Source organism: Eretmochelys imbricata, chromosome 20 (genome assembly GCF_965152235.1).
Source record: "Eretmochelys imbricata isolate rEreImb1 chromosome 20, rEreImb1.hap1, whole genome shotgun sequence".
In the NCBI taxonomy this organism is placed as follows: domain Eukaryota; kingdom Metazoa; phylum Chordata; order Testudines; family Cheloniidae; genus Eretmochelys; species Eretmochelys imbricata.
In genome coordinates this window covers 8,905,591-8,930,691 of record NC_135591.1, presented here as the reverse complement: position 1 = coordinate 8,930,691, position 25,101 = coordinate 8,905,591, and the positions used below count along the sequence as shown (strand labels likewise).

At 41.3% G+C, this 25,101-nt stretch overlaps 1 protein-coding gene across 9 annotated transcripts in view; it reads right to left on the bottom strand.

Moving 5' to 3' along the window:
- The window catches only part of BRD4 (bromodomain containing 4), a 225,180-nt gene that overhangs the window by 24,112 nt on the left and 175,967 nt on the right, over positions 1-25,101 (bottom strand). For 7 of the 9 annotated variants that reach the window (XM_077838392.1, XM_077838391.1, XM_077838398.1 and 4 more), the window contains 6 exons: positions 21,879-22,088; positions 20,850-21,049; positions 19,122-19,423; positions 17,485-17,595; positions 4,540-4,592; positions 3,953-4,235 (listed from right to left, as the gene is read on the bottom strand). In XM_077838392.1, the coding sequence (XP_077694518.1) occupies positions 3,953-4,235; positions 4,540-4,592; positions 17,485-17,595; positions 19,122-19,423; positions 20,850-21,049; positions 21,879-22,088 (1,159 nt within the window). The remainder of the gene's footprint in view (positions 1-3,952; positions 4,236-4,539; positions 4,593-17,484; positions 17,596-19,121; positions 19,424-20,849; positions 21,050-21,878; positions 22,089-25,101) is intronic. The other 2 variants (XM_077838395.1, XM_077838397.1) reach the window with 1 other exon arrangement.

Here is a 25,101-nt window from a genome sequence, read left to right as displayed (position 1 = left end):
TAGTGTGGACTTTTGTGCATTTATTTAGAAGCCTTACGCTGTAAAGAGAGTGAGTGTCTGTTCTGTGGCATCTATCAGCGCCTGCTGTGCTGGTGCTTTGAGCAGGCCATCATCCAAGTACAGGATCATCATAATTCCCTTTCTGTGTAGCTGTGCAGCCACAATGGCAAGGACCTTCAAAAAAAACCTCAAGGGGCAGTGGATAGGGCAAAAGGAAGGATCTTGTATTGGAAATTATGTGGGCCTATTACGAAATGGAGAAAATGCCAGTGTGAAGGATGGATAGTTATACGAAAATATGCATCTTGAAGGTCAAGGGCAGAGAACCAGTTCCCTTTTTCTAACTCTGGGATTAAGACTATCTTGAAATGTTGGGTGTTCACAAACTTGTTGAGAAGTCAGAGATCAAGAATGGGTCTCCATCTGTTTTATCTGTGAGAGAAAATAATGCAAGTAAAAGCCCTTCCATTTGTACTTTGGTGGTACCAGTTCTACTGCGCATAGATATAGGAGGTGGTCTACCTCTTGTTGCAGTAGATGTTTGTGAGCGGGGGTCCCTGAAGAGGGACAGGGTGGAGGAGGTAGAAGTAAATGGGATGGAGTATCCAACCTTGATTATCTACAATACCCATCTGTCTGTTGTGATGGACTGCCAGACTGGGTAATAGGGGATAAGACGGTCTGAGAAAATCAGAGAGATGTGAGTTGATCCCACAGCACTGGGGGGAGAGGAGGGAAAGATGGTCTTCTCCTGAAAACACCGACAAAGAAAAGTGAAGGGTGGGTTCAATGTCCTGACCTTGGTCAGAGGGTTCATCCTGTTCTGCTGGCATGTCGTCAGGGTGCTGAGACAGTCCCACTACCAACGGCGCAGGTGACGGTTGTGTGCTCTCCCTGGGGGGACAGGGAGGTATGTGGTGGTAAGCGGGATGTGCCATCCATGGTAATATGGCCACTGTGGTGGAGGTGGCATGGATGTCATCCATGGGTACTTGTACCATTGGGGTTCTTTGGGAACAGTATGACAGACTGTGTAACAAGGCACGTGCTGCCGTATTACAGATGGGAGAAGAGCAGCAGGAATACCTTTCCCCATCACCAACCTCATCCTTGTTGCTCGAAAGAAGGGGAGCTGAATAAGGTGGAGTGGAAGGCTGACTTGGTACCAAGTGAGCCAGGGTAACGTCGGTGCCGAGGACAGGTGACTCAGGTGTTGAGGATACTGCCAAATCCTTTTGGCAGTAAGAACTGGCACAGTACCAACAGTGGCAGCGCTGTTGCGGTTGTAACACTTGGTGCCCCAGGTTGTGTTAGTACAGATGGGTGTGCCAGTTGCAGCATACTGCCTATAGATAGCAGCATGGCTTACAGTTGTATTGAGCTGCTGTGTGCCATGGGTCTGGTCAACTCCAGTGGTGCTGAGGCATGGGGTTTCATTTTCCCCTTAGTGCCTGTGTCAGGGCTCTCTCGTTTACAGTCCCTAGCTCTCACGGTACACATGGTACTACCTCAGTTGGAGAGGCTAATAGTATGGTTGGTATCGACTTAGCATGCCGGTGCAGGGAACACCTTTTCTTTGCCGTCTCCTGGTTCGGTGAAGCCACAGGATGCTTTTTAGCCACCTTCATAGCAGGGTGGTCTGCTATCTGACCCTTGGAAGTAGAGCCTCTGTCAGAGGCTGCTGTAGGAAACTTCTGACCAGGGGAGTCCTGGCTTCTGGCTCAAACGCCAGCCGGAGAGACTTCTCCATGAGCAGCAATTTAAAGCTGCAAGTCTCTGGCTTTCCTGGTCTGAATTGTCAGTTTGTGACAATGAGGGCACTTTTGAGGAACGTGTGTTTCACCTAAGCAGCGAACACTGGGATCGATAGCCTATAGGTGAGGCAGCATTTAAAGCCCGGAGAACCACCCATGCCCTTGAGGGGAGATCCACCTGGGCACTGCTACCATATATTTCCGATTATGAGAACAGGGGTGCCCGAACACCTAAAGTGCAGCACCCACAGGGACATCACCTGAAGCATTAAAAATTCTGTGTACAATATTTTAAATTTCTACAAAATTCTGTATATATTATTTGTCAAAATAACACAATGTAATCATGCCAGTTCCAATTATTTTGGAAATTTATTTCAAAATATATGTCAGTAAGTATGTCTGTAACAATACAGACCCCCCCCCCAAAATTCCGATTGTTTTTTTTTTTTGACGAATAGATTCCTTATGAGGCATATTAATACAGAATGTTGAGTAATTCATTTAAATTATAGTAAAGAATTGTATTTCCTGCACCTGGCAGAAGCAGTGCAAAGGCTTGAGGGAATCAGGGGTAATGGAGGAGCTGAGGGAGAGGAAAAGAGCCTGGGGTGAATCAGGAGGATTGGTGGGTATGGGTGGGAGAAGTGTGGAAAATAGGGCTGTCAATTAATCGCAGTAAACTCAAGCGATTAACTCAAAACAATTAATCACGATTAAGTGCAGTGACATGGATAAGACACTGGTGGCCAACAGATGCAGGGCCAGGGACCTCTGCCCTGACCATGAGATGTGCGCCAATCCTGTTACATGTAACAATCCATCAGTGGGCCTCAATGCTGGTCGGGCAATGGAGAGTGGGAGGATGACAACCCTGACTCAAAGGAGTCTCAGATTCCAGAGATAAGGGCAGAGCAAAATCAGAGGGAGCAAGTAGATGTTTGACTCGTCTATTGTTCAAAACGAGGCAGGAAACAGTGCTACCAATGGAAGCAATATCATTGGTACCAAGCATGCCAGTGCTGGAAGCACTGGTAGTCCTGAAGTGAACAGTGGTAGTGGAGTGTCTGATTGCACCAATGTCAAGGGCGGCAAAAGCCACCATGGAAACATCTGCAGTGTGGACTGCAGCAGTGCCGAGTAGGTTCCTGGTACCGGGGTCCCACGTACCAATCCGAGTACCGGCCCTATTTCCACAATTTGTGGAAGGGGAACATTGGGGTGCAGTGCCAACAGACCTGAGGGTTCAGTGGCTTGTTCAATAGAAGACACAGACTTGGCAAAGTCCTGGACCAAAGGAGAGGTTGGGACTGAAAGGCAGAAGGAGGTCTGTAGCTACTTGGTATGCTGCCGACGCAGAAACAGTCGGTACTGGCATCTCCCTCATCAGTGCCAGACTCAATGGATGTCCAGAGGCTAGAACCAAAGTCAACGGTAGAGGGTTTCTCACCTCCCTACTAGGCACCAGGGAAGGGTTAGAAGCACCAGCTCCATGCTGTTCCATGCTTTTCCGGGGGAGGCGGAAGAGTCACCCCAAAAGACCTATTGGTGTTATGCAACCTTTTCCTCAGCACAGGCAACAGCCCCTATTGAAGTACCTGCTCCAGAACATGAAGTGGCAGTGCTGTTGGAGCCCAAGGGAATCTCTGACCCACTGAGGGCCTTGGGACGGAAGCAGGCCACACGGCCTGGTCGAGCAGGCACTGCTTCAGGCGAAGGTCCCCAGCCACTTGAGTCAGTTTCTTAAACCGATCGGCAGATTGCGCAATACTTCTTGACATGGGCCTTGCTGCTGGGGATTGCTCCCCCACATTAAAGACAATGTTTAAACCCCAGAGAGGGCATCACTGGGGAAACAGACTGGTAACACACACTACTCTAACAATTAAGGGTACTACTAACTATACACAAGAGAAAAAACTAAACTAGTTGAGAGTTTGAGACCACACAGAACTCCGACTCCAGTCACGGGCGGTAAGAAGGAACTGAGGGAGGGTCAGGACAGCACTGCATCATGTAGCCAGGAGAAGGACTATAGCAACAAGGAGTGTGTGTCACCCCTCTACTGCTGGGCAAATTTCTTCTGCTCTGGTGTGCTGGGGACACACACACCTACATGGAATACGAGGCTGCATCTACTCCAAGAAGAAGAAAGGGCTACAGCTTTAGACACACAGCATTGCCCATTAAGTGCTTACCTGGAGGAGAGACCACTGCATGTTGGTTCAAGTGAGGAGGAGTGCTGTGCTCAGGCTGCTGGGGGAGATGGGGTGGCATCTCTGGCTGAGGAAGATGCATGATGGGCTGGGTGAAATGTGTGATAGTGTCGAACACGTTCCCTGGGAGAGGATGCTCCATGATGGGGACCTGTGCAGGTACGAAAGGAGGGGGAGAGGACTTCATCGGAGGTGGTGCTTGTTGAGGGACAGGCTGTGGTTGCATCTGCTGCTGCGGCACCTGCTGATGGTGGTGGTGGTGATGCTAGGGAAGACAAAAACTCATGAGATCAGAACACCTTCTCATTTAAACTTCCAGCCTTGTCTCATCTGGTATGCAGGGAGGCAGCTCAGAACAATTCCAGACATCAATAATGGAGGGACTGAGCCTGTGGTTGACTATAAGCTCCTGATCTAAAAGGGAGATCTAAATAAGAGTATTGTTCTAACAGCCTGTGTGCCTGGCCCAGCCCAACCTCTATGATGATTCAGCAGTCACTGTATACGGAGGACTCTCATTCATAGGAATTCTCTCATGGCTCCAGGAGGCAGGCTTCTCCAAAACTCACCTTTTTTTGCTCTCGCCCAGAGTGCCCTTTCTTCTTCAATTTTGGTGCCATTTCTGTGGAGAAAGGAAGAAGGGATAATAAAAGGGTTAGCATCCAGGTGCTGCTCTTTCAGGAATCACTGAGACAAATATGGGAGCAACTAATATTACTGTACTTGTAACCGAGATCACCACTTAAACCACAGGAAGAGTAGCGAAGTTTTGGTGCTCACTGCAAACTACTCTCTCTCAAGCACTCGCGAAGAGCAATTTTCAGACACAAAAACAGGCAGCTTTTCCCTGATTTTACCTTTGAAACTTACTACAGATTCCGGAGGAAAGAGATTCAGTTTCCTTGGCTACATCTTTGTTCCTTCACAAAACCAGGAAGGATCAGAACTTTCAAAACATCAACTACAATGATTTACAAAGAAATCTCTTCAAGACTTTGACCAACACTAATTCTTCAGCCACAGCCCTTTGGGACACCAAAGTGACAGACTGTAAGAATTGGTTAGTCCTTGCCTATATTAGAGTTTCTTGGAAATCTCTCACCAATGCAGTGCCACCGGTGGTAACCAAAGTGGCAGTTAGTGTGGATAGGACTCAGGGCGCTGCCAGACTGTGTGTCATGGTGTCTTCTACACCCATTCTGACCAGTGTTAGATAACATGGTGGTAAAAATGCCAGTGGTCTAACTGACAGTACTTCCATTGCTACCATTGGTGGAGCTGCAATGAGGGAAAATATCCCAAATAGCCTATTGGAGATACAACCTGACAGGGCTGCAGAGAGCTGGCTGTGAAGCAAATGTTTGCACAGCCCATTAGTTAGATCAAGAGCACTTATTTGAACATTACAATGTCAGTGATGGAGAAGAGGAAAGAAACAGACAGCAGCCATGATAGAACAGATGCTACACAGAAAGCCATCCTTCCTCTCTCACTGGAGAATTGTTAAGCGTTTGCATCCAAGGGCCTCTTGCTGTTTAAGCAAGAAGGGCTTTAACTCACCACTTTCTATCAGAGGTCACACTGGGAGCCAAACAGAAGCAAACTTTCTTCTCCACCCTATAACAAAACTGTCTGGGACCTTCAGCAGCTTTCACTACCAGTCAGCCCCTCTCCACTGGTGAAAATGTGTTATATATTAGAGCTTCCCAAGACTTCCTTTGCAGCTTACTTCAGAGTTTATTAAATCAACAAAAATGAAAGGCACAATATTGACCATCTGGCTTAAATTTCCTCCCCTGGAGAATTCCAGCCAAACACCTGGATCAACTCCCTTGCTTGAACGTGTTCTACTTCATCATTATTTGGCATGCCCAGTGGTGTGGGGTTAAGACTGAAACACTACCCCTGAACATACTTTTAAAACAACCTTGGCAAAATGCTAGTGGCCCATTCATGCCTCAGGTTTTTTTTTTGTTTTGTTTTTTGTTTTTTTTTTAAATCAGTAAGTAAAGTATTCCTATTTTCACTGTCATGAATCCTCATGTGATGGGACAGGCAAATATGATAGAATTTGTACTTAGGCTGGTAAATTGAAGTCAAACTAGATGATCACTTTTGTACCTTCCGGCCTTGAAATCTATTAAATTTTCATAACTTTGCAAGGCCTATACAAAGTCAAACCATTCTGTAGCAAAATTTAAGATGATCTGGTAAGTATTCAGACCCACTTCCTATGTATATCATGCTTCCTTCATACACATCTCTCATTATGAACTTCTCTGTGTTATAAGGTAAATACAGCATAATTAAAGTATTCCTGGAGGTCCCTTCAGCCACCAGGGTCTCATTATAGGGATTCCCTAAGCTTTTCAGGAAGCTGTATAAATTTTACCAGAGCAAGACCTCAAGTGTGTCAGCAGACTCCCATTCAACTGTTCACATTTTCCACGGCACAGGCTGTTTTTCTGACCACTAGGAACAGCCCAAACTCAGCTGCAGGTCAGAACATGTCCAAAAGAAAATGCAAGGTGGGTAGCAGAGCTCCACATTACAGTAGGGAGATGAAGCATCAACACCAATGGCTAGCGCCACTAGTCGTTTGAGGACTACTGTACAAGCCTGACACTTTGCCAGTCTAACTTGGTAAGAATAATTGCTTAACTAGGCCTTGACCTAGCAGAAGACATTTCAAAGAGCCAAAATAAAACTTCAGTACATTTCATGCATTAAGGCTCATGTTCTACACATCCATACAGAAGTGGATGGAACAAAAAATAAACAATTATTTGCACTTTTCCTCTGAGGATCTCCAAGCGTTTTACAAAGGAGGTAGAGTATCATCATTCCCATTTTACAGATGGGGAAGCTAAAACATGGAGATTTAATGTCTCTCTTGAAACTGTACATGGTAGAGCTGGAAATTGGATCCCAGTCCAGTGCACTGTTCACTGGACTAAAATGCAAAAAAAGGATTATGGTTAATCTGCTTGCAAACTTGTTTAAGAGTAGATTTTGACTTAGATGTACAAAGCTATCTTAACCAGCCATTTTGACATTACTTTGCACAAAGGAGAAAAAGAAAGAGTGATTGATGTTTTCTGCTATTAAGTGACTTGCCCCACATAGACTTTCCCTATCTGAGTCAAAAACCCAGGTAACAGAGAGAGAGGCTGAGAGAGAATTAATCACAGGAACACCATGCCAATCAACTGAAGAGGCACTGAAAGGCAAGAAGGAAACGCAGCAACATGTAGGTCTTCAGGAAAATCATGTTTTACAACTATTCACTGAGGTCTTTTCTGAGTTCCTACTCTATGACTGAGGGCAGAAAATAGAAGCCCCATACTAATCAGTAAACTAAAATCAAATTTACAGAAAAGTTGTCAAAGTGACAGATGTCAGTCTCTGTAACAGTTAAGTATCTAAGAGACTGGTCTGCTTTACTGTGAGCCATACACTATGTGAGGGAAAAAGAAAAGGAGTACTTGTGGCACCTTAGAGACTAACCAATTTATTTGAGCATGGAGCCTGTAACTGCCACATTCTTATCTGATGCAAGTGTAATATATATAGCAAACAGAACCTGATTCACTTTGCTATAAACATTCTACTTGCTGATCCACTTTTATCATGTCCGCATAGCAAGAAACTTCCTACCATGCACACCAAACTAGAAGGAAACTGAATAAGCTGTGTGGCTTGAAAATGGAAGTTACTGAAGGAACCAATATTTCTGTCATGTTCCATTTAATCAGAAGGAAAAATACCAATGGGAAGAAACCAAAGGATGGGATACAAACAAACGTGGGGGATTCCAGGAAAGGAGGAGTTTTGTAAAAGGACACCACAACTTGAGGGGAAGAGACAAGGAAAACTATGAAATATTTGATCTCTGGAAATCAATGGGATTTGAGGGAATTCCTCTCGACAAGTTGCAGATTCGCTGCATAAGTACACAAGGAAGTTGCATGAGTAAACATTATCAGCGAAAAGGCAATTAAGCCAATGTCACTCCTATGTGAGCAGGACTGGAAATGCGAGATTATACATAGACAGTCCCCAGCTTCAGGAGTCAGCCAAAAATGCCATGTTTAATATATAACATTTCTCATTTGTACTTTATGTCAGAGACCCCTAGCTCCATGGTTTCCATGCAGCTGATCAACATGTATATGTTTCGCAATAGTAAAGGTGTGAAAAAGAGGGAATATCAGACATATAAGGCTGTGTGCAAGTGTCAACCCTGAAAAGCAGTTAAAAAGGTACCAAGCCCTGTAAAACTGACATGATTACTCCTGGTGTCACTCTGCCATAGTTGCTTCTCTGTACAGGTGTTTGCTCTCACTCCTATATTCCTCAGAGGTATGATGGCTAGCTTCTAACCAAGCTCCTCAGAAGCGTCACGTTTGCTTTCTGGTGTGCATACTTCTTGTACTGATACTGTCTTTAGTTTAAACTGAATTATTGACAAACTATCACATGTTTAGCCAAGATACTGGACCATTCTCTGCACACAGGTAAGAGAAAATGGTTTGGTCTGGATTGACAAGAAGCTCCATTCACTCTATACAGCTCTGAGCAAAAGGTTGTGCATCTCCTGGTTTGTGTGGATCAGCTGTTCTGTTTAATATTGGAATCACATCCGTGAGTCTGTGGGACTGAAGAAGCTATGGACACAGTTCCACTCTGCTCCACTCCAGCCAGCCACAGTACACTAACCTTCTGGCCATTTAACTAACCATGAGGTTTTCAGAAATGTAAGAACAGCCAAACAAAAGACAAAGTTATAAAACATGGCCCAGAAAAAATCACTTTTCTAAGCTTAAAGTGCAGTTTTACTCTGAATAGTCACGTCAGCTATTTTAGAGATAAAATTTTGCTGCTTTTTATTCGTATTAGCCCTGCAGAGCCAAGACTGAGTGAGCTGCTGATTCTATTCCATCTTGTGTATCTACAAAATTGCTTAAGTTCCAAATCAGTGTTATACCTATGGAAGCCCATGAAGGGCACCAAGGGCACCGCATGAACTAAATCTGGTTCACAGAACCATTATGATGGTTCTCTTCGTACCACATTTCAACTAAGCTTTGGCTCGTAGAGCCCAGGTTGAGATTTCAAGGCTGGTAATTAGAAAAAATTTCTACTTGTGCACACAGCACATCTGACACAGAAATCCTCAAGACACAATAAATATGGGATTCCACAATGCCATTCTCACAAAGTCACTTTTCAGAGTAGAAACACTAAGATCAGAGCCCAGTTTCCATAAGAGAAGCCTCTGCTTACAATGAACTTATTCTGTCAAATAGCTTCCCTCTCTGGAAGGTTCTAGGGTATCTTCCCCACCCACACAAGTTTTTCCAATTATTAGTTACTTCCCCACATGTTCACTGAGGAAGGTGAAATACTCAATATAATAGTATACAATTATATACTTGGTAAAAATATTCTTTCAATTTTGAAATGACTTCTTAAAACTAATTCCATTATACAAAAAGGTACATTTTCTGTAACAAACCAAACACTTTATTTATTTTTATTTAAAAACAAAAATATAAAAAAACTATACAACTTGTTTTTAAAAAGATTGTGGTTACATTACTGTTAAATCAAAAAGCATGCAGATAAAAATATAAAAATAAACAGATTTGTATAAAGTAATTCTTTGTAGATGATAAATGCTAATTGAAGTGCCTTAAAGGAATCTGAATCAAAATGGCAATGACAGTCCATTCATTGCAAATGCATTCTTACTTTCAAACAGTTCACACTTGTGCATCAGAGAAACTAGGATTACAGCTTTGCTAGAAACATGCAGTTATACATTCCAGTAAAAATCAATCCCAGTCCCCAGCAGTTTATAGAAAAATAAAACACAACATGAACAATCATGTGATTTGGAGAAAACATTTTAACAATGCTAAGAGACTGCAAGTAAAAAAAAAACTTTACAAAATAGTTTCGGTTATAAATTAAATTTCCCTTGATAGATAGCACAGAGAACCTCCATACTACCCTGGTATTAGAGATGAGCTCAAAATGTGAATACTGTGTATAAGTGACTCTCGGTCTCCAGACTGTGATGTGGTGCTTTCTTGGCATTATGCTGGAAGACAATTCAATCTAACTGCTTCCCTTCCCCTGTTGTGCAGGAAGAGCAGATCAACTCGTGGCTTCTATGCCACTGACACACAGTCATGTAAGGCAGAAGAGTTCCCTAAAAATGTGGCTAAAGAAAGTTGTTAGCAGTAGCAAGAGCACTAAAACCCAAGGTTCAAATTGGTCTTGGACAAGATGTATATCTACCTTTACAGAAAAAGGGGTGCCTAAGTTCTAATTTGCTGGCATATCAGTTTATTGAATTTCTAATGGAACTATCACCTTAGTGGAAAAATGCTGGTGTGATATTTGTCAAATTATTACATTAAAAAACACCAGGGTTTTGAAGAAAAAAAACCCAACAACCCTAATCTTAACAGGGCAAAAGAACACTGATTAAAAACAGTACTTAGTTTTTCTATGTATCACAGTACGTAAAACACACTAAGGCCCAGATCCTGCAGCCATGTATGCAAGTGAATAGTTTCTTAAAATAGGATTAGAGTGCAAGTGCCTAGTGGACTGAAGCTCTGTATGGTGCTTTACAAATATTAATTTAGTTCTCTTTCCTCAGTTCAGATGCAACAAGAATCAGCATGTTGTAAACTAACAAGGAGTGGTGTATCAAGATGGTCATTCTTCAATGGGCTCAAAACCAAAGTAAAGCACTTTTCCTGACGCCTCATTAGAAAGTATGTTTTTGAAAATGAACATCCCCAGCTAAAAAAGAATAAAGAGAAGAACATCCCACACCCAAACTCCCAACAAAAGAGTTTCTATTAAAACTCACCACATTAAAATAGAATATTAAGACAAATTTGATACAGTTATCAGAACAGTAAGGGTGCAAATTTGATCAGTCAGGGAGCCTTAACTGTTGAATTTCAATAGTGAACTTCCCAACTGCATAGTTCTCCAACTAATTACTCAAGAGGTTTGCAGGACCATAGATATAGCAGTGCTCTTCTGCAAAGCCCCATTACTGATGCTTAGGGCCCTACCAAATTTATGGCTACGAAAAAAGCGTCACGGACCGTGAAATTTGGTCTCCCCCCATGAAATATGATCTTTTGTGTGCTTTTACCCTATAGTACACAGATTTCAGCTTTTCTCAAACTGGGGAGTCCTGACCCAAAACAGAGTTGCAGGGGAGTCACAAGGTTATTTTAGGGGAGTCATAGTACTGCTACCCTTACTTCTGCACTGCCTTCAGAGCTGGGCGGCTGGAGAGCAGTGGCTATTGGCTGCACGTCCAGCTCTGAAGACAGTGCCCTGCCAGCAGCAGCGCAGCCAGAGAGCAGCAGCTGCTGACTGAGGGCCCAGCTCTGCAGGCAGCAGCGCAGAAGGGTGGCAATACCATACCATGCCATCGTCACTTCTGTGCTGATCCTGGTGGTGACTTTGCCATCAGAACTGGGCTCCTGGCCAGCAGCCGCTGTTCTCCAGCTACCCATCTCTGAAAGCAGCGCCACCGCCAGAGCGGCACAGAAGTAAGGGCATCAGTACCACAACCCCCCCTACAATAACCTTGCAACCCCCTCATCCCTTTTTGGGTCAGGTCCTACAATTACATCATGATGAAATTTCAGATTTAAATAGCTGAAATAATGAAATTTATGATTTTTAAAATCCTGTGATCGTGAAATTGACCAAAATGGACTGTGAATTTGGTTGGGTCCTACTGATGCTATTAGGAGTGTCCTTGGTGATTAATACAAAGTTAATTCTAGATTCTACTGAGAGAAAATTCATCTTATTTTTTCTTCTCCCATTTGGTGTTTCTCAGGGAGGAGCTACAATAGATAGGAGGTAGTAGGCACTTCGAAACATTATCTGTACGGTAAGTTAAGACTACAGGGAATCAAGTTTCCTATTTCAGACACCCAAGGACCAAAACACCTCTAGGAGTTTAGCTAAGTAAGTTTATTTATATAGAGCCATATAAGGTATTGAAGGTACAACTGTCCAAGGGGAATGGTGGCATTCTGTTCACAAATCACTGTGTGTGGATATGAATGCCGCCTCAGATGCACAATTCAAACTACATCCTAAATGCAGGACACTAGGGTAGAATATCCTAATTCTTCTAAATTTCCTACGTGCCAGATGATCAGGAACTTTGATACTACTAGGCATTAAGTCCACTAAATCCAAATTGTTAGAGACTCCCCACCCACATGAGAAAAAGAGGATGAGAGGAAGTTTCTGCACAGAGTTCCCCAATCTAGATGCCCCCAATTCTCTGAAGTTCCTCAATCACCACAGTATATTGAAGTTGTTAAGCAGTTTGATTGTTGAGAAGGGCAGGGCTGTCAAACATGACTAAAAAGCTACCTGATGCCTGATAAAGACAAAACAGATGCCAATTAAATTCAAATGAGTGCAGTACTGTTGAGGAGGGAAGAATTTTCCCCCCTCAGATTCATAAGGAAACTCTATTAAGGAACAGATTACAATTTAGCAGGGTCTGAAGTCTGAAAGGTCAGCCATTTAATCCATACATAAAAATACATTATGAACACAGGAAAAGTATCTTTCTTTTGCACAACTCACAGCTGAATTGGTGTTAACTCAAAATGTTCACCCCAAAAGTTTACCTCTGAGCTGAGCAAAGGAAGTTTCAGCTGACAAATCAAGTTGAAACCTTAACTTTAGCGTTTGTTATGATGGAAATAATTTTAGTAGAATGGTTTCTACATATCTGTGGTCTTTGAAGCTTTTCAGGAGACATCTCAGGCTTGCTAGCTAAGACATGAACACAAAATAATACTTAAGACCTCTAGGTGAGGTATAACATCGCAATATTACTTCATTCAGCATTAAAGCTTCGAAATATGAAACAATAGCTATGAAACATGGAAACCAAGTTAGCCAGAAGTATTACTTCCCACATTCCTGCTCCCCAGGGTATGAAAAAAACTGAGCTCTTTTGCTGCCCTAAAGTGGTAAGAGGATACTCAAGCCAGAAAGACCCAGCATTGCACCTCCAAAGGCAATTTCTGACTTTTGTTAACATATATTTGTGTGTTCTGTGAGCACTAGACACTCTCTGCCATAAAGATGCACCACTGTGTACTACAGTCTGATCATTCATGACTGAATGATTCAGATCAAAAGAACAGATATGCTTACAAAAATGTATTTGTATTCTGTAGAAAAAGATGTTGCTTACATGCAACTCACCTAAGGCTGAAGATACCAAAACCATAATTGAAAGAGGCAATGGAATCTACTAGAAATTTCACAGTACTAGCACAGAAAGTCAGGAGGTAAGAAAGTTAACAACCAACACGATGGTCATGTTTAGTCTATATCACAAGTAGATGTTTCCAGGATGAATTTCAATCTCATTACAATTCATAAAGATACTGTCAAAACACAACTAAAATTAAACTGCACTAATCCTTTAATCCTGTACCTCTGTTTTCATAGATTATAAAACTAAGGGATCATTATGTTCACCTGGTCCAATCTCCTGCAGAACATCCCCCAGTAATTTGTTTTCTCTACTAATATCATCTATCTTCAAGGTATTAAATCTTCAAGGGCTGATTTTCAGTGTAAGTATAGAACTCATGATTATTAACAAGAATGCTTTAAACATTCTGTTTTAAATTCTGATTAAGGATTAGCAACAACAGGTGAATTAAAGTGAGTGGAGCAAAATCAACCCAGAACGTAAGTAGCTTTTCAGAAATCTGGACTACAAAGATGAGTCAGGCAGCTGTAGGAGAGCACTGTACTAGTACATTAAAACTTGTCTTTAGTGACTACAGAGAGTGAACTGTAGGAGATCGGAGCAGAAGTGTAATTTCAGTATAACTACTTATATAATATGTACCTATTTTTCCTTATATATTATAGAATTAACTGGTGTGTATTTTTACATGTATCAAAGTGCTTTATGATAAACCAAACCAAGATAAAATAATTTAGAATATTAATATTTTTAGATTTAAAACTACATACATCTATTGCACAAAACACCAAGTACACCCACCAAACAGCAGCTCAGTGGGTAAAAAAAGGAAAAACAGAAACCAAGTTATTATAAAAGAAGATCATAAGAAGCCAGATCTTATTACAAATTGAAGTGCAAAGATTATCAGTAAGATTTTAAATCTAATTTTCCACTTCGCCAGTGCAGGTGTTTCCAAGATTCTCCTATCAGGATATATATTTTACAACTTCTCCAGAATCATATTGCTCATTTAAACATTACAGAGAGAGAAGCTCAGATGGCCAGCAACAGGGCTGTTACAATAAAAGGTATCATGAACTAACAATACATTAGTTACATAAGGTATCAAATATACAATTCTCAAAAGTTTAAACATTTACATTTCAATTAATGGGAAACGGTATTCTATATGTTAATAATTAAGTTACTATCCTGCAGTACAGGGTCAACAAGGGCCCCTATATTTAATCAGAAAAGCAGGAGAAAGATTTAGCAAAACAAACATCACTGTAAATATTCTAGACCAGAAAAATTTAGTTTTTCTTTTGTTGGTAACAAAGTATTATCAAAACAAGTATATTCATTTGTACATATTCAAAGGCTATTTAAAAAAAAATCTGGTGACTGTAGCTTTATGACGTGGCAGAAAGCTTGATAAAGATTACAAACTGCATGCAGGGTTGCTGGCTTTTAAAAACAGTGTTTAAACTGAGAGAATTATAAATATATGATATGATTCATTTTGTAACAGAAAGTGAAAGACAGCCAACAAGCTAAAACAAAATCAAAAGTTGCATCCCAAGGAACAGTTGCAATTTCAAAACAAATGTGATGGGAAAGAAGGCTCAATCATCACACACATTGCACTATACCTAGAGACAGAGTGCTGTCCAATGGCTCTAATGATAGCACTAAATCACTTAATGCCAACATTTTCAAAAACATCCGATTTCCAGTAACGAACATGGGACACCCTGGCCATGATTTTCAGAGATGCTGAGCACCTATTGACTGGGGGCACCAATTCAAGTTAAAGAGCTGTGGGAGGCTCAGCACCTGTGATAATCAAGTTCAAAATGGACACCCAAAAACAGAGGCAACCAAAATTAAGAGGCCAGTTTTGAAAACACTGGCCCTGTCATCCCAAGAATGTCAAGATGGAATCAGACTAGGTAGATATGGATACGTTTATGGGAAGAGCAGTTTTACAGTCAGTTCTTATAGTTTTATGGAACAGAGAACACTAGAGAAAAAAGCTCAGTCACATTTAGAATTCCACCTAGGAAGTGCAGTTATGGCACACAGTGGAGAACACTGGAGGTACTAATGTGACGGTCATGTTGCAAAGTTGAGCAAACTGTCATCTTACAGATTTCCATACCATACACCACATAAAATTTATAGAGAGCTAAGGTTTTAATTAGCTCTGCCTAGTGACAGCTTACTCAAAATACAAAAATAAACTATAATATGTTCTTAAGGATAAAGTGCTCTACAGCAGAAGAAGGCTCTCTAAGCCAATACAACCCAAGAGGTCAATTACAGGACAATGAGCAAGTGATGCCCAATTTCACTCATATCCACCCAATCAAATGAATTAGGTTCCACTGCCTCATTCTCAGGAAGATTATGAGAAACATTTGACATAGAAATGGTTTTGTCTGGATCACGCATATTTTCCATGGAAAAAGACAAACAAGAAGAAAAGTTCTGTTTTTGCCATATTGTGGCATTTTAGGGTTTGTCTACACACAGGTTTTGCACCGATTTAACTATAGTAGTATAGCCAAATACTAGTACAAAAACTTCGTAGACCAGGCCAAGATATCCACAACTGTGCTTTTGCAGACAACAGCATCACACTGGGAATAAATCTCTGGGGCAGAGAGGAACAACACTTTTTTAATTCCTATGTCTCAGACCTGAATGAGCAAAAAGTCATGCAAGAAAGAACAGAGAAATTGATTTCTAAACAAGTTTTTCACAGAAGCTTTGGCAGGACTGAGTCTGCATTAGTCAAATAAAGCCACCGAAAAACAAGTGTACAATAACAGTCTATGGTTTGAGTGTAAATGTGGCAGCTCTGCCTTAAGACTTATCAAGTAGCAGGAGACCATTTTTCTCCTCCACTAACACACACTATGAGGACAGCACTCACTACCACTGAAAGTTATATTTTGACCAGTATTAAATATAATTCCCTCTAAAGAACTATCATCAAAGGTCAGGAGTTCCTTTCAAAAAACTAACTTTACTTAAAAATATGCTTGACAATATAATGCAACTTAAATGTGTTATGTTTAACTACAGTTTAGTGCAGATTCCCCAACCCCAAAAAATACAGCCTTAAAATTGGAGTGTTTGTAGGAAGCGTCATTAGTAAGCACCCAAAACAACTCCTATAAATACTAACCTCTGCTGACTGGAGGGGACAGGAAAAGAAGAGGTGAGTATTTAGCATACATGTCGGGCTTAGAGCAGTATGCATTCAGCACCTGTGCTCTTAGGCCCCTCCCAACCCAATGGCAGGCCTGAAAATGTATTACTTCAGTCACAGAATTTCTTACAAGTGCGTTTTTATTTATTTTTACTCCTGTTTGCACTTCAGAGTCAATACAGCTATAGAAGTGGAAGCAGGACTGTTTTCTACCTCTTACATCTTCATCAGACATAGTTAACTAAGTTAAAGTTGCAGAAACTTTATTACTGGTGATTTATGTGTCAGAAAGAACCCAACTTAACTTTCAGAACCCACACAAAGCTGGCAGTTCGAGAAAGAATAACTCAAATTTTTAGCTATGCAGCTTTGCTCACTTCGACCCAAAAGAATGCCACAATGCCACTTTAGAGGAAGAACCATACTTTAAGAAGCTATTTCAGAAGTGCAAAATCAACTTAACATGCCTAAATCACAAATTCTGAGGGAGTATCAGCTGAGACTAGAAAAGCTATACAGAGTCATTACTGCTCACTAAATTCACCCTACTTTCCTGAAGAGAATTGTTTCATGCCATTGTTTTTATTTTTTATACATAAACCCACATTTCCTCAGCTGTTGTCCAGCAAAATGCTCTGGTGCAGAAGTGTTCCTGGTGAGAACACTTACACTCCCCAAGAGCAAACTGAAAAGAGAAGGGGACTTTTAAAAAATATGTAATTAAATCACTGGCCAGATAGAAAGTATCTGGGCATACGTTGCAGGTTGGCTCTCCCATCGCAAGGAAGAAAAGCAAGAAAATCTTGTAATCTTGGGAAGTGCAAGATGCCATATCCCCCACCTCCAAGTTTCATATGTCGGGTCCACTATAGGCAACTGCAACATGCAGGATCTACACTGTGTGTACTGTTTTTAATTACAAGACAAAAAAATTAAAGACCAAGCCAGTACTGAAAACATATTTATTTATACAGAAGACAGGTATAGGACTGAGTCTTTAAATAAGCTGCATCTAACCTGTTTCTGAATCTTCACTGTCGGAGGAGCTGGATTCACTGGTGCTCTCAGACTCTGAGGAGGAGAACCCCTTCATTTTAGAGGAACCAGCAATTACATCCACTTTCTCTGCTGCAACAAGATAACAGTACAATATTGTCAAAGGATGACAAAAATAACCCAGAATCCAGTCTTGTGCTGTGTGGTCCTCCTGTAATCAGCAACGCCCGTAATAGGAATTCTATTGCATGGAGGACTGCTTGTATGCTGATGCTCTATAGTTGGAGTCATAAGTAGTTTAACTAAGTAAAGTACTATTGTAATTGGGCAAAGCAAACTCACCGCCCTGTTCCCATGTTCCTTCCTAGTCTTGAGCTTTACAAACTAAGGCAGAAACGAAGAGTTTGCCCTGCTGCTCCCAATTCCAATGTAACAAATACAACTTTTGCCTAAATAACCCATAAACATGCATGTATCAGATTCTTGCAGAAGGAAAGTGTGCTAGAAATGTTAACACACATTATTTACTGACTAGACAATATTGGCCCATAATTAATGCATAGTATTTTTTTTTAAGAATGCTATTGACCCAATGAATTATAATAGGTCCAAAACTGCATATACTCAATCCTGCACGTCACCCAATCCTTCTGCAATCTGTGTTAGAGAAGGCTTATCATGCATATGCAGCGTTTGACATTTACACTTCAGGCTCTAGGCTATTTGTCTTTCCAAAACACCAAATAAGCTTACAAGTGATGCTTAGGCCAGCAGCACATAGGGCAATTTCACATCTTCTTATGGCTTGCTGAATTCCAAACGTAAAGGTTTTATTCAGATATATTAGTACAAAGAAAAGCATGGGAATGGGTGATTGGAGAGTCCTCCAAACTCCCCTCTACATGTGCAGCCATTTTTGATTTTGTAAGAGGCTTTACTTCAATTTTAAAATGCTTTTCTGCGCATTAACCATATATTAAAAACTGAAACAAAGTCCAAAAACAGCTCCAAAAACTGGTGGAAAGAATCCAGGATGGCAGCCCCAGTGTAGTGAGTCTCATGCCTGGCACAATCCAAAATCCAGGCCTATACATGTGCCAACTGTTTCACATGATGGCGCCCCAGTTTGACATGAGAACATTCTTTCACTGAGAGGAGGTGTTTTGGGTTTTTTTTTGGCACACTGAAGGTGAGTTTGCAGCCCAGAACAAATACTGTTGTACAATAAAAAGAAAACTAAAAGGTTTTACAAGAAAAGTTTGCATGAGATTGAAACAGCATGTAATATTCCAGTTAGCTGGCAGTATGATCTGTCCCTTGTATCAAGTGTTTGGAGTGAAGAAAATATTTACATTAGAGCTCAAAGTACAGGGATATTAAGATAAAATTAGCCCTAAATCACAAGCCATTGAGTTGAAGTCCAGTGGTAAGATTTAACACACATGCTGTTGTGCCATTAATCAAATCTACCTTTTGATAGAAAAGTAGTAGCTTTGAAATGAGTTCTTCTCTCCCCTGGAATGAGGATATAAATACCTATACGCACAGTTTGTGCACCATCTCTCTCTACGTGTGTGTGTGTGTCTCTCTCTCTCTCTCATAAGATTTGCACTACATCGCTGGAATGTGAAGTAAACTGCTTTGAGGATGAAAGGTACCTTGAGGTTTCCTCTTCTTCCGTAAACATGATGTTACATATCTCTCCAACTCCCGCAACGTGGATGGCTTTAATGTCTCAAAGTCAATTTCAATCTCATCAGGATTGGAGTTTTTAAGCGAGGGTTCTCTTGACTGGATGATATGGACAACTCGGCCCAGTTTCTCACCAGGGAGTTTATTAATGTCCAGGCTCAGCTGCCTCTTCTCCTCATAGGACATTGGCTTACACTTGTCCTCCTCCTCAGACTCGTAGACAGGAGGGGGTTTGCTGTTCTTCACCGTCACAGGCTCCTTCTTACTACTTAGGAATAATTATAAAACATTATTATAGAAACACCAAAATGGTGAGGCATTTAAAAAGCAGCAGCTTGATATTAATGTCTTAAATGTAACACTGATTACATTACACTCTAATTAAAAATGATCAAAGTTGTTTAATTTCAGTAGGCTATTAAGAGTACAACTGGAATGGGTGGGTAAGAGGGGCAGAGAGAACAGAAGGTGATAGATAGGCGCTCCTTGGTGACGTTCATTTTCAGCATTAAATAAGAGGGATCCATATATGATTTTTGACTTGCTGATCTATGTACTGTGTGTGGGAGAGGAGGGGAAGCAAGAAGCAGCAGGCATGAAAAAAACAAACAAACCTGTCCTCAGAATAAGTAACGATCTGTTAGACTTCATATACTAGGGTTGTGGTTTTGTTCTGAGAATACATAAATTAGACTGTCAATGATTTTGAGAAACTAGATTTATAGTTATAAAAAGGATGTGTATGCAATTGAAGAGGTCACACTTCAGCCAGATTCATAGCACCTCAGCATTAACACAGAATGCACAGCCTATGTAGCAAAAGGATTACCAATGAAATTAAAGAAGTAAGAGATCTATTAGGCCACAGTCAGTTCAGTTCCCTGGGGAGGATTTACAATTGAGCTGTACAGTACATTGTCTAGTATTTTGTCCAGCCTCAATGCCCTAAATGGGGGGTGGGAGTAGGGTTTGAGAAATGGGCTCATGTCTCTTACCTTTGACAATTTTGCAGCCTAATCAAGCTCACAACAAACAGTTTGTACTTATATGAAAACTACATTTTCCCCTTTCTTCATTTCATCCCACTACCCGAAGTTATGATACTTTGTTGCACTGTAAATAGTTCCTCCCGCTGGCTGGGGGCTAACAGTTCCTCCCGCTGGCTGGGGGCTATGCCTGTGAAGTACTTGAAGATATTTTACCTCCTCTGAGTTGTCACTTACCCAACTGTAAATATCTAGCTCATAACCTTTTCCCTGATAAGCCAATCCCTCCAGCACCCAGGAGGGGAAGGTAGATGAAATCTAAAAAAACCTCCAGGATCTGGGATTCAATGTCACAGTGACAATATACAGAGGAACAAAATTAATTCTATCATGTCTCATATTGGATACTAATGGCAGCCACACAAGCCAGGCACAGAAGCACAGGGGTGCACGAGTGAAAACAAGTACTGTCACACTGAGGCACAATGGATTGGGGTCTGCACCAACACGTGTTGCTGGAACTGATACTATCAATGCCAAGGCCCTTACAGAAGCTAGAAACCCCAGATTGAGCCATCACTACATCACAGGCACTAGTGGTTACTGTTGGAAGTAATCCTGAATGCAAGACGGTTGTCTCTAACTCTCTACTGTTCCTCAGTGCAGTAAAATACAAAAACTGCAAGATAAGACAGACACAAAGCTGACCTTGAGTTACTGCTGTTGCTATTATTTTTCTTGGCCTTCTTGAGTGGTGGTTCCTTGGTTTTACTTTTCTTATTCTCCTCTACTTCTTCCTTTTTTTTGTGCTTCTCTTTTTTCTTTTCTTTCTTGTCTTTCTCCTTTTTCTTTGGTTTGTTCTGTTGTGGCTGGGACAGGGCAGCGAGCTGTTCATGCACTGCTTTAAGCTAAGAGGCAGACATACAAAGATCAAGATACTTTCGCTCTGCATCACCTTCTCCCCCATATTCATTCCTTTCTCCTCCTTTCTGGCCTAGCTACTCTCACTTGCTTTCATCTCTTTGAATATTAAGTGGGTCAGTTCGAGATGCTTTTTATTGTACACTGATTTTTTTGTTCATTATACTTTAAAGTACCCTGACCCGCTTGACAGGGGGTAGGAAGCCTTTATAAATAAAGTTACTACTCTCCTTACCTTTTGGCCAAGAACAGACTGCCCACTTCCTCAGCGCCAATCGGACACTAAGTGGTATTGACACCGAATGATTTAATGGACGAGGAGGGCCTGTGAGGCTACAACAATCTAGATGGAGCACTGCCTGTATTCAGGGCTGCACCTCCCTATCAGAGGTGGTGGCTACAGGCCCCATTTTATAAGTCCATGTTCCACACTTTAGTCTTAAGTTCAGCCAGCCCAAAACTCTATTCTATCGATTCAAATGATGCTACCTAACTCAAGGCAATGGTATAGTGTAATGGTGCTGTAATTTTTTTTGAACATCATGTGTGAACTAAACAGAACATACGCAAATGTTTTGAAAGACACCATGATATTTATTAATACTTTGCCCATTAAGCCCTTTCAATGACAAATGTCAGAGCATTTTACAGTTGAGCTTCACAGCCCCTGGACAGCTGGTAGCTCATTTTACAGATGGATAAACTAAAGCAAAGAGCTAAAGCAAATTGCCCAAGGTCACCCAAGTCAGTAAGAGTTGTGAATGCCCGACTCCCAGTTCCCCCTGCTCTAGCCCCTAGACCTGCGGAACACATTACCTGTTCCTGGAGTTCTGCTAGTCGCTGAGCTCGTTCTTCCTCAGAATCATCTGATGAGCTATCGCTATCGGAGGAGCTATCACTGCTGCTATCGCTGGATGAAGGGGGGGCCACCTTGGTTGGGGGCGGCACCACTACTGGAGAGGAGGCTGGAATCATGGGTTCTTCAGGTTCATCTGGCATTTTAGCAAAGCGCATCTCAAAAACATCCTGGGGGAGAAACACACATTGAAAAATAATGCTGGGTTTGCATGAATACAAATACACATTTACAAGCAGCTCAGCATGTAATAATGATTATTATTCAAGCAACATAAGCACCTGATAAAGACAGACAAGCCTTCCTCCTTGAATGAACGAAGGGAGGACAGACTAGGATTCAATATAGGTTCTGTACAGGCTTGGCAGAATTCAACTTCTGATATCGATGTTTATTTTTAAGCATTTTTTTGTCCATTTAATTATTCACAGTTGCAAAAAATTACAAGTTTTAAACTTTCTTCTCCTACTTATTTACATTTCCACAGTCGCAGGGAAGCATGGGGTAGTCAGACAATTATTTAATGACAGCAGATGTAGAGATTCAAAAAATTAAAGCTTTATTACCATTAAAATACAAATTGTCAATATCACATATGTAAATATCCTTAAATTTGTGAATTTGTGGGGGGGGGTGGAGGGCGAGAAAACCTGGATTTGTGCTGGAAATGGCCTAACCTGTTGCTCATTTTAGATAAGCTATTACCAGCAGGACAGTGGGGTGGGAGGAGGTATTGTTTCATATTCTCTGTGTATATATAAAGTCTGCTGCAGTTTCCACGGTATGCATCTGATGAAGTGAGCTGTTGCTCACGAAAGCTCATGCTCAAATAAATTGGTTAGTCTCTAAGGTGCCACAAGGACTCCTTTTCTTCTTAAATTAAACTAAGTTCTCAAGCAGCATTTTTCTTACTTTGCTTATCTGTAACTTTCTATTATCGCTAGAAATATTCAGTTTGTGTGTGGATAGTGAAATTGATGTTTACTGACATTTACCGATAAAAATCTAATCCTTCAAAGCCTACTTATGTAACTAAATAAGGTACGAGTGCTGAACTGATTATACTATCTACACAATAAATACTAAGCTGCAGGACGATCAAACCTACTAAAACAGCAGAACAGCTCTATGGATTAGCAAAAAGAAACGTTTGATTGTCCAATTCAGGATGGAAGCTTCCTTACTTATTAGAAGACAAAGTTCAGAGGACGCAAATAATTCCTCAAAATTACTTCTAAAGAATAGAATTCAATGTTTTAGCTTCCTTGATTAAAAACAAACTTTGAGGCAGCTCATAGCTTACTACACTACCTCTCTGTTCACTCCTTAACTGTTATTTTAAACAAAATTAAAGTCAACAGGTAAACCTGAGATTTGGAGGATATGGTAGATTGAAGTCCTAAAGAAAAATTACAACTATGCTTGCAGAGTCAAGACCTTAATACAAAACCCAGTACAGAGATATACTGAAATGTTGAAAAAATCCCCTTACAGAATGGCTAATACTAAATCTGAACAACCAGATGACATGGTTCAATGTGGACACAGGTGCTGAAAGGCTGCATTTTATCGCCACTGATATTTGGCATTGCAAAAGACTGGATAATGAAGTGTATTAGCAACACAAACACCAGAACAACATGGGTAGATGGAAAATGCCTAGAAGACCTAGACTTTGCTGAAGATATTGCACTACTGAGTGATGCCCATAAAAACTTACAAAGACAGACAACTTGGCAAAAATAACAGGCCAAGCAAGGCTCAAAATTAGTTATGCTAAATCAAACATCCTTGAAAAGCAGATGTCCAGCGGTAACATCACATTAGAAGGCTAAAATATCAAAAAAGTAAAACAGTTCATCCACCTGGGCAGCATGCTGTTAGTCAACAGAGACCTCAAGAAGGAAGTGACATCAAGAACGGAGAAAAAAGAAAAGGAGGACATGTGGCACCTTAGAGACTAAAATTTATTTGAGCATAAGCTTTCATGAGCTACAGCTCACTTCATCGGATGCATTCCGATGTACAGAGACGCATCCACAGCATTTACTAAACTCAACCACCTATGGAAATCAAAAATATACAGCGCCAGAACCAAACAGAATTTTCAATTCAAAAGTAATCTCGGTGCTAACGCACGGCTGCAAGAGCTGCAGAGTTACTAAAATGTTAGAACAGACACCTTCGAAAATAAGTGCCTATGAAAGATTCTGGGAATTGGCTGGGAAAAAATCACCGATGAAGAGATCTGACAAATCACTAACCAGCAGCCCATTTCCACCAGAATCAGAAAGAAGCATGTACTGCAGATGCCAACATATATCCCCATGTGAAGCTGCCAAGTAGAAATGAAAGCACCCAAGATAAATCTTAGGAACCCCCCTTAGTAGTGAGGGCAGAATAGTTCATTTCAACACCACAGAGCTAATGGGAGCAGCAGCAAGTGACAGAAAAAAGGACTGGTTTCTGCCTGTGCATCAACTTTGACATGGAAAGGATGTAAAAAGACCTTTACCAATGCTACTTCTTGTACAGACTATCTGTAAAGATTTGTCTGGGGCGGGGGGTTATTCATTCATCCTGCTTTTGTGGTTAAATAATTTTAGCTTCTCTGAAGTCTTATTGTGTTCTTTAAAACCCTGGCAGGCTCTCTACCTGCTCTACTGTACGGGGTTGCTTAGAGTATGGTCGGAAAGGCAACCATGTAAAAAGGGCATCTTCTTACTCAACAGGGCTCTTCCCCATGTGTAATATGTAAGGTTAAGATTTTGTCATGGTCATTTTTAGTAAAAATCAGTCAGGTTGTGGGCAATAAGCAAAAATTCACAGGAGCCATGACGTCTCTGTGACTTTTACTTAAAACAACTGGGTGGGGGGGAGGGAAGCTGCCGGGGGTGGTATGCCAGCTGGAGCCCCATGCAGGACTGACAGTCCAAGCCCCATTGCCACAGGGGTGGGGGGGGCACAGCCCTGGCTCCAGACATGAGTGGGTGGGGGCGGAGGAGATAGCCCCAGCTCCAGAGGAGTGGTTCACAGCCCTGGCTGAAGCTGAAGAAGTCAAGGAGGCCTGGTAAAGTCACAGAATCCATGACTTCCATGACCTTTTCTGTGACTAAATTGTATTCTCAGTAATATATATTGCAGGGGTAGGAAACTTGCGGCTTGCGTGCCAAAGGCAGCACG